Raw genomic sequence first — 16,780 nt, forward strand, 5'->3', positions numbered from 1 at the left:
AAAGAATTCAAACTATTTCCCAGCGCATTTTCCATTGTAAAGGAAATAATTACTTTTTTAATTATTTTTAATATTATGACAATTTTGTCAGCTACTTATCAGCTATTTTTAAAATTCTCTCTAACTAAATATTTACTATGATAGATTGTAGATTATATGGGAGGAACTATCCTCTTTCTTGAGTACCCATCATACAGTCTCAGGGGTTTGACAAAAGCTTGTATCTGAGACTTTTTTACAGGGGGTAGTTAGTTCTTCTGGTTCAACTCTACTGAGGTGTTTATTGAGGAGACAGGGTCCTGTTAAAACCCCTTGGTGCCTTGGTGTAGGAGGTCTTAATTTTTTTTTCCTAATTTGTTTAGCTTCTCTAAGCATTCTTTGACCAACTTCCAATTTACTATGATAATATTTACTCTTGTCTTATACTCAAAACATTTATTAATTCAAAATTTAACAAAAAAAGCTTACACTACAAATCCATACAAAACTACCCGGCTTGTGATAATTTGCAGGATCCCATTTAAAATGCCAAATCTTACGTAGAGCAGATGATCGTTGACTGTCTCTGAGAGAATGGCCGATACACATCCCTTTTGGTAGGCAATGGATGAAGTGCAATCCTTGCTGTTCCTAGGACAACAACTGGGTATTATGGTCATGTCCCATACGGCGAAATTATCTAAAATAAAAATACCAATAAAATCTAGGAGCAAAGAAATTTCACCGTGAAAAACCCAACCACATTTTGAACTGTTCAAATATTGATTTAATAGTGAAGTCATTTATTTATAGGTGTTTTAAAGGTTTTCATACGGTACCCCATCATCAAAATCAAAATATACGTCACCTAAAAGATGTGGAAGGGTTTTTGTTGGTCGAAAATTTGTTTGACGAGCAAAAACCTATAAGCGTTGTGAGCAGTGGATTTGAATCCAGTTGTGTTATAATATTTGACTAACAGGAATTTAAATTTCGCGCTGGGGATTCAGGTGGTAGCTCTGCTGTAAAAAATGTCAAGTTGCCGGATTTATTTTTATTTCCGGACATTGTCATTTGTTTTGAAACTTTAGTTTGGAATAATGAGTTTTTGGTTTAAATAAATAGTGTTGTGATATTTTATGATTAAAAATGTTTACTAGCAGACCTTGCAGTCGAACATTGTTCTTTTTAGAACATATTTTAGTGCGAAGTGGGTACAAAAGATAATAGAGAACAACGGCATACGGTCGAATCGGCCTACAAACACGTAAACGTTTACGTACGCATGCGCATTTCTTATATTTTCTATTTTTTATACACGTAAAAGATTCTTTACGTCTACGTATACGTGCCAGGAGCGGCCGACTCGACCGTATGCCGTTGTTCTCTAATATCAGGAAGAAAATGTCTTGACTGAGGAATGTTAGACAGTGGACAGGCCTACACGATGTACAGTCGTTAATAAACACCGCCAAGAATAGAGAAGCGATGGAAAATGTTATCGCAAACATCCATTAATGGATTTGCACTAGAAGAAGAAGAAGGGTACAAGATAGCTTAATAGCCGTAAAAAACTCATCGCGACTTTATTAGAATATTTTAAACGGAAAAGCGGTACCTAGTAATGGCCCTTTATGTCCCTTAAGCCCTGTTAAGAAGGTGAGTTTTGTTGATGTCAATAATAACTGATTATATATGTATAATTAATTTATTTTTGTTTTCTAAAATATTTTGATTAAAAGAAAATATGTAAAAGTGGAAAACGCTGTGCCTGTCAAACTTAATCACGTGACTAAAAGTTTATTTGATATACAGGGTGGCCCATCGAAAACGTTCCGCAAGGCATAACGGCCAGGGTATTTATTTTTTCAAAAAATCCAAAAACACGTCAATTTTGTTTGTGAGGGGGACAACTTTTGCCCCAAAAATGATTGTAAAATATTCAACCCTCTAAGCGCGGATGTCATTCCCCAACTTTTTTCAAATGGAAAGGGGGGTCAAGTGGCGCCGCAATGAAAAGAGCTTTCTATTCTCTATATTTCCCCGCTTCGTTTTTGAAAATCGGTCGAGTCATTGAGAAAATATGAAGGATTGAAATTTGAAAAGTTTATTTAAGCATTTATCAGAGTAAATGATAATTAAGGATAAATTCGACCAATTTGCTGTTTTTTTCTTATTATTTCTATATGTTTACGCATTTTTTCACTTGCCACAACGTTGAACGATCAGGTGCGGTAGTTGCTAGATTGCTCTTCTGTGACTTGTACGTTGAAGTTCTTCTCAATATCGTTAAACTGACCTACAATAGAATTTCCAAAAATACCAGCCCACACGTTCTATTTCTGAGGGTTTTGTGTGTGCACCTCGTGAAAAACCCTGGGATTGTCCTCAGCCCAGTACCGACAGATGTGCCGATTAACTACACCGTTCAAAAAGAAAGTACACTCATCTGAAAAACACACATTAAATAGGAAATTATTATCATTCGCCACTCGTTCACTCATAGTTTCACCAAATTGCAAGCAACGATCAAAATCGTCTTCGTTGAGTTCTTGTACCAACTGAACTACTTTTGTACTTGTGTTTTTTTAATATCTTTTGGAAACTTGTACGATTCCTGCCGGTCTCATTGGCTAATTTTCTTGAGAATATTGTCCATGGCAACTTGGCCCAATACGAATATCTCCATAGCTTCATTTACTACAGGATTTTCCCTCTGCCTCTTTTTATTCATAACGGAACTAGTTTCGCGAAATTTTGCTACTAACTGGCGAACAATTTTGCCATAAAGGTGTTTGTCAGGATGGCGTTCATTGAATATCTGCGCAACTCGATTGTAAACATCTAGAAATAATAAGAAAAAACAGCAAATTGGTCGAAGGAATTTATCCTTATCATTTACTCTGATAAATGTTTAAAAAACTTTTCAAATTTCAATCCTTCATATTTTCCCAACGACTCGACCGATCTTCAAAAACAAACCATGAAGATATAGAGAATAGAAAGCTCTTTTCATTGCGGCGCCACTTGACCCCCCTTTCCATTTGAAAAAAGTTGGGGGATGAACCCCCGCTTAGAGGGTTGAAGATTTTGCAATCATTTTTGGGGCAAAAGTTGTCCCCCTCACAAACAAAATTGACGTGTTTTTGAATTTTCTGAAAAAAAATTACCCTGGCCGTTATGCCTTGCGGAACGTTTTCGATGGGCCACCCAGTATATACTTTTATATAAATATTTTTATTTTATGATAAAATTATATAAGAGTTTCTTGCCTTGAACTGCTAATATAGAAATTAATTCCACGCTGTGCTCGTCATAATGTGGATCAACCTGCTCTCACTACCGGTTTCGGGGCCCTACCCCATCATCAGATGAGCTTGGGTATTTCCACAAAACGACGAGCACAGCGCAGAATATATCAATCCGACTTGTCGTAAAGTAGCGGTAAGATATTAAGTCCCGCATCGCGAGATAGCGGCCTGCGTGCAATGGTAGTACTTTCGTACCACCGAGGCACTACTATCGATATTTTTGTGGAAATACCCAAGCTCATCTGATGATGGGGTAGGGCCCCGAAACCGGTAGTGAGAGCAGGTTGATCCACATTATGACGAGCACAGCGTGGAATTAATTTCTATATTAGCAGTTCAAGGCAAGAAACTCTTATATAATTTTATTATATACCTAAAAACTGCATGAAATTTATTTTCCATTATATATTTTTATTTTTTTTCTACACACACACAACAGTAAGGATATATTCAATAAGGATAATAGGAATCATAATATCTTGGTTCAGAGCCAGTAGGATCTAGAATCCTAGAGGCCCTTGGATGAGGAAAAAGCAGAATGTCCACGGGAAATGGGAATCCTTCAACGGTCTAAGACACTGAAATAAATTTTTCAGAACTTTTACTACCGAGAAAAATCAAAGATTTTTCTTGATTTAATATATAAAGATTGATTTTTTTTTCTAGATCAATACTTTTTATATTAAATTTGTCACAAAAACGTTATTTATTCGAAATTTAATGAATTATTACTCTAAGTTAGAAAAAATGCAATATTTTTTTTATTTCAATGTACCCAAACACGGTTAGGACTAAAAAACTAGAAAAAAAAATTAAAACATTTTGTTGTTCATAGAAACTCAGATTTGTACAAATTTTCTCGAAACTCATAGAATAAATTGGAATTGTTCGAATTATTAGCCAAAAACTGTTGTATGTGTATCATAATGATTTTTGTTAACGAGTTTATAAAATTCATAAGAAAAAAGAAATTAAAATAATCAAATTTCATCCTTTAATAATTTTCGAACGGTGAGGTTTACAAAAAAATTCTAAGAGACCTTTTTTGTAGAGAATTCAGTTTCCTACAAATATGTGAGACGAGATGTTTTTTCCAAATAGTAGATACCGAGCTATGAATTTTCATTTCTATAAGGAAAAATAGAAAATTGAAAGGCAGAGGACCTTCCTATTCAAATTAAGAGCTCATACTTGGAGAGAACTTTTTTGAGAAGTCTACCAATCTTTTTTTTTTTAGGGTAAGTATAAAGTGAAAAAAAATAGTCGATCTTATTGACCCACCCTAATGTACCGGGTGGCCAACTAAGAATGGACGCCGCCTGTATCTCAGAAACTACTGATCCTATAACTTTGGGAAAAAAATTCTAATAAATAAATCGACCAAAAGAAATCGCTGGAAATTATTTTCAAATTCGAGAAATGTCCGCTAGGGAGAGTATATCTGTGATGGCCAATCAGAAAACAGGATTTTTCTCAAAAATATGCAGGTGAAGGGGTAATTTAAAATATTCGCTCTTGATTCGACCCCATAAATAAAAACCCAGGCATATTGAATCCGACGACCTAGCTGGCCATGGAAATATGTAGCAACAAAGAACTTGAAGGAATTGGACCGTTAACTCTGTTCATACTATCTTTACATTGATTAATTCTGATGCTTTCATATGCATCTAATTGCCTGTAATTTGAGACTTGTTTAATTAATTTTAAATTATTAAGATCTATACAATGTTCTTTATCAACAATATGTTCGGCAACGCAAGATTTATCCGGTCTACCATATCTTATCTGACCTAAATGTTCTTTAAATCTAGTTAATATTGATCTTCTAGTTTGCCCAACATATTTCTGATTACAATCTTTACAAGAAATTTCATAAATACCTGACCTTTCAGTGGAGGTGTTTTATCCTTTGGATTACCTAATAATTGTTGTAATTTATTATTAGCACTATACACAAGTTTATAATTGACATTCTTAAAAATTCCTTTTAGACCACGGGATAACTCTCTATCAAACGGTATTGAAAAATATTTAGACGTATCTTTCTCCACTTGAAAAGTCGAATTTTCAGAAATCATTAACCTATACCTACGTTTTCTAATTAATGATTACAATAATAATATTTAAAATACCTGTTCACCTGCATTTTTTTGAGAAAACCCCTGTTTTCTGATTGGCTATCAGAGATGCGCCCTCTAGCGGACATTTTTCGAATTTGAAAATAATTTCCAGCGATTTCTCTTGGTCGACTTACTTATTAGAATTTTTTTCCCAAAGTTATACGATAAGTAGTTTCTGGTTTCTGAGATACAGCCGGCGTCCATTCTTAGTTGGCCACCCGGTAAACTATACAATAAGCGCCCCCTGCCCGCTTACCAGCACCACGTAAATACAAAACTTCCTCCCCATGTGGTCCTTTCACGCCGCAACATTTTAGACAGGACTGCAGCCGATTCACTCTGAGGCTCTTGTAAGAGAATATGTCACCATAAACTTTATACATTCCCATTAGATGGGCCTCGATGTTCTTCTCGGTCATTGAAGAGAAAAAGACGGTCGCCATCAAGATATCCACCCAGTGCATGACGCAAAGGGTGGTCAAGATCAGCGCGATAAACACAAAGTAAGTGGCACCCTTCTTTTTGCACAAACCTGGAAAAAAATATGCGGTTGTAATATTCATTAGATGAAAAGTTCGCGTATTTATATTAGTGTATACAGGGTGGTCCAAATTGTATTCCGGAAACTTCGGCAGCATATTCTACAGATAAAAATATCTAAAAAAGTTCGTATAAATGTATGTCCTAAAATGTTTAGTTTCGGAAATACAGGGTGTAGAAGTTTCATTTTTATTTCGATTTTTGTCAAATAATTTATGAAGTAACGTCAATATTTGGATGAAAATTGGTGCCTGGGAGTTTTTTGATATGAGAAATTTGATTTTGATGTCAATATGACTCCTACTTGTAGAGGGCGCCACCTACATATTTTTTAACTGGTTTGAAGAGTAATAACTTTTCGTCCATGCCTGTATAAAGCTACTGAGTAAAAAAATATACATTTAAGACTTTTTTTGCATGAAAAAGGTCTCTGGGCAAACATCGCTAAGAGTAATGGTTCTGGAGATATTTGGAATCGAAATTATCAATACCTGTCATCGTTGACAGAAATAATTAAACATATGTTGAATAAATAGTTATTAAACTGAAATCATAAATTTGAAATCTTTTTGTGCCAAAAGTTCAACAGAAATTGTTTAATCATAATTTTTTCGCAGAAAAATATATGATTAATTTAAAAAAATAAAAATTCATTATTTCAGTCAAATAGCTATACTCATCGTGTGCTTATTTTTTGTCAATAATGACATGTATTGACTATTATATTCTAAATATCTTGAGATATTTTTTACGTAAAAAGTCATGGAAATGTATATTTGTTCAGTCAGTAGTTTTATACCGGTACGGACGAATAGTTATTACTCTTCAAAACAGTTAAAACACATGTAGATGGCGCCCCCTACAAATAGGAGTCATTTTGACATCAAAATCAAATTTCTCGTGTCACAAAACTGCCAGACACCAATTTTCATCGAAATATTGACATTACTTCAGAAATTATTTGGAAAAAATCGAAATAAATGAAAACTACTCCCCTGTATCTCGAAACTAAGTAGATTAGGACATACATTGCTCACAGGCTTTAACTTATTTTTATCCGCAGAATATGCTGCCGAAGTTTCCGGAATACAGTTCGGACCACCCTGTATATGTACATATTTTTTATGAATGCTTTATATAAACTTAAAAAAAATTAAGTTAATATAAAAGCGGATACTATTCTACCTTATATATAATTTTATAATGTTTTTTTTTAATTTTCATTAAAAAACGATAATTCTATTACCCGACCGGATAGCTGTGGCCATTAAACCAAAATACTACTACATCTATATCTCTGACCCCTATAACATAGGATACAACATTTTAATGAACAGTGCTTTCCATAAAATCAATAAAATGAAAAATATACGAAATAATATAGATGTAGTGATTTCTTTCGAAAATCGACAACTATGAAACTATGAACCCTTCCCGGACACAAACGGTACATTGTGAGACAGGAAATTGTAGAGAGAAACAAGCCCTATAACATAGGATACAACATTTTAATGAACAGTGCTTTCCATAAAACCAATAAAATAAAAAATATACGAAATAAAATACATGTACAGATTTCTTTCGAAAATCGACATCTATGAAAATATGAACCCTTCCTGGACAGAAACGGTACATTGTGAGACAGGAAATTGTAGAGAGAAACAAGCCCTATAACATAGGATACAACATTTTAATGAACAGTGCTTTCCATAAAATCAATAAAATGAAAAATATACGAAATAATATACATGTTCTGATTTCTTTCGAAAATCGACATCTATGAAAATATGAACCCTTCCTGGACACAAACGGTACATTGTGAGACAGGAAATTGTAGAGAGAAACAAGCCCTATAACATAGGATACAACATTTTAATGAACAGTGCTTTCCATAAAATCAATAAAATGCAAAATATACGAAATAATATACATGTACTGATTTTTTTTCGAAAATCGACAACTATGAAACTATGAACCCTTCCCGGACACAAACGGTACATTGTGAAACAGGAAATTGTAGAGAGAAACAAGCCCTATAACATAGGATGCAACATTTTAATGAACAGTGCTTTCCATAAAATCAATAAAATGAAAAATATACGAAATAATATACATGCACTGATTTCTTTCGAAAATCGACAACTATGAAACTATGAACCCTTCCCGGACACAAACGGTACATTGTGAAACAGGAAATTGTAGAGAGAAACAAGCCCTATAACATAGGATACAACATTTTAATGAACAGTGCTTCCCATAAAATCAATAAAATGAAAAATATACCAAATAATATACATGTACTGATTTCTTTCGAAAATCGACAACTATGAAACTATGAACCCTTCCCGGACACAAACGGTACATTGTGAAACAGGAAATTGTAGAGACAAACAAGCCCTATAACGTAGGATACAACATTTTAATGAACAGTGCTTTCCATAAAATCAATAAAATGAAAAATATGCGAAATAATATACATGTACTGATTTTTTTCGAAAATCGACAACTATGAAAATATGAACCCTTCCTGGACACAAACGGTACATTGTGAAACAGGAAATTGTAGAGAGAAACAAATGTGTATGGGGGACTAATGTAGATTTAGGCAAATCTCGCAAGCAATAAAAGATCATGTGTAAATCTATACTTCGAAATATGATTATTTTCTTACCTATCCATGCCATTAAACACGTGCAATACAAACACGTAAAAACAAAAGTTTGTTCAGCCACGTAATCATAAATCAGATTTCTTCGAAACGGCGCTCCACAGTTTAGGAATATTTGCGCCTCTTGCACCCCACTGCAACAAATTACAAGGACCTGAAGGACAACCAGCCAAAAAGTCTTGGAAAGGACAAGAGGTTTTTCAGAAGATACCATCACTTTTTTCACTTAGATAAAGCGAGTTTAAACAGAGGCGTCACTTTGACATGTGCGCTACTATGGTAATAAGTTGTAAAGTATGTATTATACCTACAGGGTATCAAAGAAATAGTGTATCCAACTTGAGTGGGTGATTCAGCAGAAAAAAAATAAAACACAAAGTTCCTATGAATGTAGAATTTAGAATGAGTAATAATAATAAATGATACAATTTAAATATACTTTTACAAGATACAAATAAGTAAAAAATATTATAGTTGTATTTTTTTAAATAGAACACCCTGTATATTATTCTATTTTTAGATTCTACGATTGAAATAAAGGTTAATTTGATTAAGGTTTATCACACTTAGATTTTACCGTTTTTTAAATATTTTCAATTTTGTGAAATTGCAGTAAAATATTTAAGGCTTCATTTCTCCAAGAGTATGAAAGTTTTTAATACTAAATATTTACTGAAGATTATTTATTGATCAGATATTATGTTGCAATAATAAAAATTATACTACCTTATACAGAGTATCCAAAAATTTATATTAAATAATTACTAGCTTTAAACGGCAATAACTTATTTAATTTAAATGGAACACCCTGTATATTTTACGAGAATCAGATGCGCAATTTAATTGTCTATCAAATTGTATTATACCATTTTTTACCTATCTCTTCAAGTGTTCGTAGAAAATGCATTCTCTTATAATAGAGATCTCATTTATAACTATATCCATGGAATATTGAGATTTTAGATTTTTTTAAAGTAACATATGTAGAAAATGTACAGGTGGTAAAAATAATAATATTTCAAACCGATTTGTTTACAAAAAGAAAATTATTTAAATATTTATAAAAGAGTATACCAATTAAATATACCACCATTATTTCCCTCCAAAAATTAGTTAATTACATACTTAATTGTTTTAATTAATAAATTATTTAAATAAATGTGGATTTGACTCAGAAATCAATATAATAATAAATTATGAAAATGAACGTCTCTGTTGTTATAAAAATGAAATAAAATTTATAAGGTGTTACTTTTACCACACTATCTAATACACATACAAAATTCAGCATTTTAGTATTTGGAGCAATTAGTATTAATCAACATAAACAGTCAATTAATGTAGTTTGAATACTGGGATCGTATTAATTGGTCCTCTATAATAAAAAATATTTAAACAGTTTTTTTTTTTATTTTTTAATGAAATAAGCGAACTATATACCTGAAAATTTGTTACATCTTCAAAAACAATCTAAAATGTCAATATTCCATGGGTATAAATAATTATTATTCCATGGTGATAAATGAGGTCCAAATTATAAGAAAATGCATTTTCTACGAAAACTTCAAGAGATAGGTAAAAAAATGTTATAATACAATTTGATAGACAATTAAATCGTGCATCTGATCCTTGTAAAATATACAGGATGTTCCATTTAAATTAAACAAGTTATTGCCGTTTAAAGCTAGTAATTATTTAATATAAATTTTTGGACACTCTGTATAAGGTAGTATAATTTTTATTATTGCAACACAATCTCTGATCAATAAATAATCTTCAGTAAATATTTAGTATTAAAATCTTTGAAACAATTGGAGATATGAAGCCTTAAAATTTTTACTGCAATTTCATAAAATTGAAAATATTTCAAAAACGGTAAGGTTTAAGTGTGACAAACCTTAATCAAATTTACCTTTATTTCAATCGTAGAATCTAAAAATAGAATAATATACAGGGTGTCCCATTTAAAAAATAAAACTGTAATATTTTTTACTTATTTGGGACACTCTGTATCTTGTAAAAATATTTTTAAATTACAGCTCTAATAGTCCTTCAACGAACCCAAAACTTACAATTTGTAAAAATCAAATCGTTTAGCTACAGTACTCCGTGTCGTATGTGGTGAACAACCCTGTATAAAACGTATTATAATATTTTGATAGGATGCGATGCATCATCCGCATCAATGAAAGCTTCGCTGCTGATACTGGAAATAGTAGATCACCTTATCTTAATCCGTCCTTGATGATAATTTTTTTCGCTATCATTACTACCGACTATTAAAAAAAGTGGTTGACAGCCCGATCGATTCATCAATTTATTACCTCATATAACATAAATGATGTAAATTAAAAACAAATTTTACACTAATTGTCACTTTCATCGTCCAACAATATTTTTTATTAATGCATTACGGAACTAAGTACTCGAAATTTAATTACAGTATAATTGAAGTCCGTTTTTTACGACTGCCATGTTGTCATGTCGTCGCCGGCCGGGCAGACGGGCAAGAATTTCGAAAAAACCACTTGCCCCAAAGCGAATCCACTTAATTTTGACTCGCATGCCAAGAAACAATACTTTAGGTATAACCACAGTATAACTGGCCCGAACGGCCGGTCCACTGGTGAATAGTTAAGTAGGGATTGGCCAAAAAATCTTAGGTAGAGACGAAAAAGCTCCAAGGCCTACGACGGATTACCACAGACCGTTGTCTTCTTCTTCTTACAGTGCGATACTCTATATAGAGCGTCGGCTGCTTCTCGCATGTACTACTCTTAACGGATGCTACGTCAGCAATTTTTATTCCGAATTTATTTTGAGCATATACAGGGCACAACAATAAGACGAAGTTTTTTGCCCGAACTTTGTAACACCCAATGTAGGGTGCAGCAGCTGTAGGAGCTATTGCTGAATCAAATCACATTGTAGCGTCATCTTTTGTGAGCATTTTGTTTTTTTAATCATGTCATTTTATCTGTTTGTATTGGAAATTACGCTGCTTTAAAACAAACGTCTCGAAAAAAGCTTTAAAAACAAATCAAACATCAGAACGTAGGTAAATTTAATCTGAAAACTAACTAAAACATGAAAATGAAAAAAAAAAGGTAAAGAAATTTTAAGGGACTAATATCTAGTGTCCACTCGCTTGGTGAAATTTCCATATACCGATTCCAAGCATCTTGGACTGTTGTTCGTAATATACCCAGGATATCGGAGACATAACGTTGACTTCGGCCATCCTCAATTAAAGCCACAATACGAGCAACATCCGTTACAGATAATGGAATTTTTTAATTTGACAACCGTTGTTGTCATATTCCAAATACTCATAAATCCGTTTTCGCCTATGTCGCCTTGATTATTTACACATAAAACTTTCTGCCTGCGAAGCATTTTTCCGAGACGTCGTATTAAAACAGCATATCTCCAATACAAAAAGAGATAATGCCATGATTAAAAAAACAAAATGCTCACAAAAGATGAGGCTACAATGTGATTTAATTTAGCAATATACTCTGTTTTTTTTTTCTCAGGTAAGATTTCGACAGACGATGACAGAAGAAAAGCAGATGACGTCCCATACCAATCTATTTATTTTACTAAAAAAGTTTCTAATAATTTTTAAGTTAACTATGGATGGGTTTAAATATAAATTCGTCATGCGTCGTCACTTGTTGTTTTTAACCAGTTTTATTGGTTTATTTCAAAAATGACAGATCGTATTTCAATTTTATTGGTTTGACGGAACGATGAACGACAAACGGACGCCGAATAATATGAACTCGCCTTTAGATTTTTGACGTTTGTCAAAGTCTTGCCAAATTATAGGTTATAGTTTTGTGACAACTTTTGTCAAATACCCTGTGTTTTGGAAGATGATGCATTTTGATTCGTGTTATTACGAGTGTTTTGTGTCTTTTGAAGTAAAGTGGAGGAAAAATCGAGTGAAAATTAACTGTAGAACCCAGAGCACGGTTTATGGTTAATCGCTGCCGTTTATGGTTAATCGCTCGCTGCCCAGGCAGAAAGTCTTATACAGATACACCACTAAAGTTACTATCAATAAAGTTCGTATACCATTTCGTCGTAGATAAGTGCATCTCGAATATGGTAGAAGGACCATACTAAACACATACTAAAAACTGGAGTAGCTGTAAAATATCGACATCACACGATAGGTAAATAATGGATTTTAGTACTGCAGAAAAATAATGTCAAAAGGTACTGGTTTAAACAAATTAAGATTAAAGTTAATTAATCAACCTGTGAGGTATAAAATTTGGTAAGTGTTATTATTAATAAAATAGTTTGTTTTATTTATTCCTGCGGAATATTACAAATTTGTATTTGTACATAAGTTATATTGATAAATATAATCATAAATGCGTGAAGTTTCATAAAGATTGAAAGTAAGAAATAGTGCTTTTTTATATTTTTTGGTATGTGGTGTCTTGTTTTTGTTTATTTTGTATTAACACATACCGTTTTTTATTAAATAAAATAACTCGATTACATTTTTTCAGTTTTATACAGTTTTTTTCACAATATTTTGAAGTAACTTCAGTTACAATTTTAAATACATATATTAATTTCCTATGCTATGCGTTCCAGTTGTACCAACTTATTTTTTTGTAAATTAAAATAAACTACTTTGAAATTAAAATGACAGACACATCTATCACTGTCAAGGATCTTCTCGTTGGACAGACTATAGCTACTACCGCTGCTGCACTCTACAGGCTGTTACAAAGTTCGGTCAAAAAACTTCGTATTTTGTTGTGCCCTGTATATGCTCAAAATAAATTCGGAATAAAAATTTCTGACAGCATCCGTTAAAAAGGAATTAATTTACAATTTTAAAAAAAATCATCAAAATCTAGAGAGTGGTTCGCGAGAAATCCAACTTTGAAATTGGGTCTAGTTTTTAGTGGCCGGTTTTTTTTTGCCGGTGAGTTTATAAACCATCAATAATTTTTATGAACGTAATGTCGTTTCCAAAATCAGTTATTATTATCACAGATTATACAGATTATAAACTTTGTTTTTTCTTTATTGTTTTTCGTGGTTCCAATTTTCGGAATCGGGCACTAGTTAGGTTACTAGTTTGCGCACATAGCACGCCCACTTTTGGCCTGTAAAATTATGCACAGCGCCTGACCAGCACGGTTATTAGAGAGACATCGGAAAACCGAATAGCGTCATGCAGTATTTATGCGTACTTTATCATGGTTACGATATGCGCGAGTCAATTTTTAACGCAACACCCGCTAATAACGTTACCGCCTGACGTAATTTGCGGATCAATTACACCAAGCGCTATTTCTAAATAACGTTTAAAAATTGCTTAAATGGGCATGTGCGGGTATTTGACAACCGGGGCCGGCCGGCGAGATCTTTTATTTTAGGTTATGTTTGAATTGTTTTGAATTATTACTTTAGTTTTATTAGGTAATTTGATATTTAGGTAGCTGGGATTAGTTTTAATTAAATAAATATGGCCCAAAATATGGATTCCACCTCTTCCAATACTAAAGAACCTATAAAGAGGCTTAGGTTTACAGCAGATGACGACTTAGCCCTTCTAAGAGAATTTGTTGCTTGTTGCCCTAAACCCACTGGCAGACGTTGAACAATAAATACTGGAAATAAGCACTTTAGCCCTTTAGTTTTAAAATACCTAGTAAACAAAACAATTTCAAAGTTTTAAATTCAAAGTTAGTGTTAAGTTTAAATAGAGGACGCGACGCGAACAGAATTCTTTCCGATCCGATAACTATAAATGAAGAGAGTTAATAGCACCTCACGTAAAGGAAATAACACCTGGCCTTATTAACGTCCATGCACGCTATTCGGTTTAGCGATATCTCTCTATTAGGCTGTTTATTGTTATTTTACGCCAGTTTGCACATCGTCATAAAAAACAATTTTCGTACCACGAATTAGGGACAAGATTTTTATCTGTATACTTATAGGATACCTAATCTGTGTTATTATTATTAATTAAACATAGTTGCGGCAAATTTTTGACCGGTACCCTGTTAAAAGTGTATTCTCCTTTTCATAAATATACGTAAAAATTAGGTTTTGATTAATATACTAATATTATATACATATATAATATCCTTTATGTAATGTACCTATATACTAATATGCTAATATAATAAATACGATGAGCGTAATAATTTTGGATCAGCTGAAACTAGGGTTTCCATAAAGGCTTTTGGAAATTCCGGACCTCTTATAGGACGCAATAATTTGCCTCGGAATCAACAAAATATAAACCAAAAAGCATTCACTTTCCAGGAGTGCACAAAAAGCGAAGAATATGAGCGCAAAAGTATAGAAATGGGTATTTTACTTAACTAAAATATCCAACAAACTTTAAAAATCCGGACATGTCCGGGTAAATCCGGACATATGGAAACCTTAGCTAGAACTGGAACAGAATAGAATATGAACTATACCTGTTCGGAACAAGTTCCAAACGAAACCTGTAAAATAACACATCCTGGTCCAAAGTTGCATCAAGTTGGTGTTGGGAAGGACTTGTATTCGATACTCCGGTCGGTAGTACCGCATAGAAGGTCTACTGATCGACCTATCGCACACCAAAATCGTCGTATGCGCCGACAGTGCGCTAAGTTGGTTCCTCAGACCGACTTAAGTTACAGCCGCGCGCTAGTGTATCGATAAACTGCCAAGCCGTAGAGAAATCGTGCGATCGGGGAACAGTACCGGCAAAATCGAGTGGAAAGCGCGAAAAGTAGTACTTACTCAGTGAAAAAGGGCTTTTTTGTTTTTCGATCTGTGATTGTCGTGATATAATTCATTATTTTATCAAGAGACGTTATTATTTTTTTAAATAAAATAAGGGTTGTCACCAGTTTATACCTGACAAAATAAACAAGATATAGTTAAAATAATTTGAACCTCAATGCGCTGTACGAAAGTGAACCCACCAGGCGAGGTTAATATCTCAGTTGACAAACAAGGTTCAGAGGGTCAAAATTCAAGGAGACACTATACTTAACTCAAACTGGGTTAATTGTACCACAAGAAAGTCGGTTCTTATAAAGAACCCTTGAGAAAAAAAAATAATATTTGACGTTCTAACTTTTTTTTGGTATGACAGGACCAATAATAATAAAAAAAACAAGATTCCTTGGGTCATTAATCTCACCTACACTGGGACTAATTTGAATGAGAAAGAAATAATGGGTCAAAGTTTGTGGATATCCGGCTTAAGAGATCATTCCTTTCTTCGAAAAGCTGGTTTACTGAATAAATTTAAAGGTTAACAGTTTGAAAAAATATCGCCTCAGTTAGAAAAACTATCAAGACAAAATAATTATCAATTTTAAGTAAACAAGAACCACTTAAACCCGAAAGATATGCAGCTCAACAGAGAAAAGATTATCTGTTTTCTCCCGAAACAGGTATAACTCAAGACCCATCAACGAAAAAAAAGTAATTGAAGGTCCCGAATGAATTTGAATAAAAGTAGGTAGGGAGGATAATATGCCTGGTACTTTATGATCTTGAACTGGCATCCATCGAAGAGGCAGCTAAATGATGTCCCAAGTTGGGGTACAACATGGCCAAACCCAAGAAGCTCAGGAAGGTGATCTTGGGTGTTGTTATAGGGATAATTTGTTCGCAGTTTTTCTTTAGCGCGGGTAATTTTTGTCGGCCTAGGATAGTGCGCAGATCGGCCAAAGCGGATAAGTTGGAGAGTTTGGAGAAGTTTTATACTGATGAAGGAAGGAAAAATCTTCTATTTGCTGGTAAGTTTTTGTTTATAAATATATTTCTTTTATACGGGTTAGAAGTTCTATGTTACGTTACTGAACTACTGTATAGCAAGTCAGTAAGTCACTTGTGGCTACATATGGAATGATGCGTACTACTTTTAAGAAAAAAGTAGATTACGCGTTTTTACATAAAATTTTATTCGTTTTTTTTTCTTTTATGGGCGAAGAAATGCATTTATAAATATACAACCTAGTAAAAGAACGTATCTAGTCTGTTCTACATTATTTTGTCGCTATAGTATCTGTCATTACATCTTTAATGTGGCTATAATTTTAAATATCTTGTAGTTTGAAGTATGTGACGGTATTTATGAAATTCTACTTAAACTGGTGGTATTTTGGATA

General features: G+C 33.2%; 2 protein-coding genes across 3 annotated transcripts in view; one reads left to right on the plus strand and one right to left on the minus strand.

Annotated features, from left to right (window-relative positions):
* Nucleotides 1-447: 447 nt before the first annotated feature.
* LOC115877796 lies at nucleotides 448-15,211 on the minus strand. 2 transcript variants are annotated; one of them, XM_030894110.1, is made up of 3 exons: nucleotides 15,089-15,211; nucleotides 5,670-5,945; nucleotides 448-679 (listed from the first exon to the last, which is right to left on the minus strand). In XM_030894110.1, the coding sequence occupies exons 1-3, from the start codon at nucleotides 15,201-15,203 to the stop codon at nucleotides 465-467; spliced, it is 606 nt and encodes a 201-aa protein (XP_030749970.1). In that variant the 5' UTR covers nucleotides 15,204-15,211; the 3' UTR covers nucleotides 448-464. The 2 variants fall into 2 exon arrangements, with proteins under 2 accessions (XP_030749970.1, XP_030749969.1); XM_030894109.1 differs by lacking the exon at nucleotides 15,089-15,211 and adding an exon at nucleotides 8,625-8,879.
* A 983-nt stretch (nucleotides 15,212-16,194) lies between these two features.
* LOC115877795 (chondroitin sulfate synthase 1) overlaps nucleotides 16,195-16,780 on the plus strand; it is a 58,971-nt gene continuing 58,385 nt past the window's right edge. The window contains exon 1 of the mRNA XM_030894108.1: nucleotides 16,195-16,408. Coding sequence (XP_030749968.1) covers nucleotides 16,219-16,408 — 190 coding nt within the window. The 5' untranslated portion in view covers nucleotides 16,195-16,218. The remainder of the gene's footprint in view (nucleotides 16,409-16,780) is intronic.

The sequence above is a fragment of the Sitophilus oryzae genome, unplaced genomic scaffold (genome assembly GCF_002938485.1).
Source record: "Sitophilus oryzae breed Bouriz unplaced genomic scaffold, Soryzae_2.0 scaffold_1499_pilon_pilon, whole genome shotgun sequence".
NCBI lineage: Eukaryota > Metazoa > Arthropoda > Insecta > Coleoptera > Curculionidae > Sitophilus > Sitophilus oryzae.

Excerpts from the sequence above, each read along its gene's own strand:
- LOC115877796 (XM_030894109.1), bottom strand. The coding sequence starts at position 8,835 with ATGGTATCTTCTGAAAAACCTCTTGTCCTTTCCAAGACTTTTTGGCTG. Across the intron at positions 5,946-8,624 it reads GTGTTTAATGGCATGGATAG|GTTTGTGCAAAAAGAAGGGT; the intron begins GTAAGAAAATAA and ends ATTTTTTTCCAG. Across the intron at positions 680-5,669 it reads TTTGTATTTACGTGGTGCTG|ATAATTTCGCCGTATGGGAC; the intron begins GTAAGCGGGCAG and ends TTTTTATTTTAG.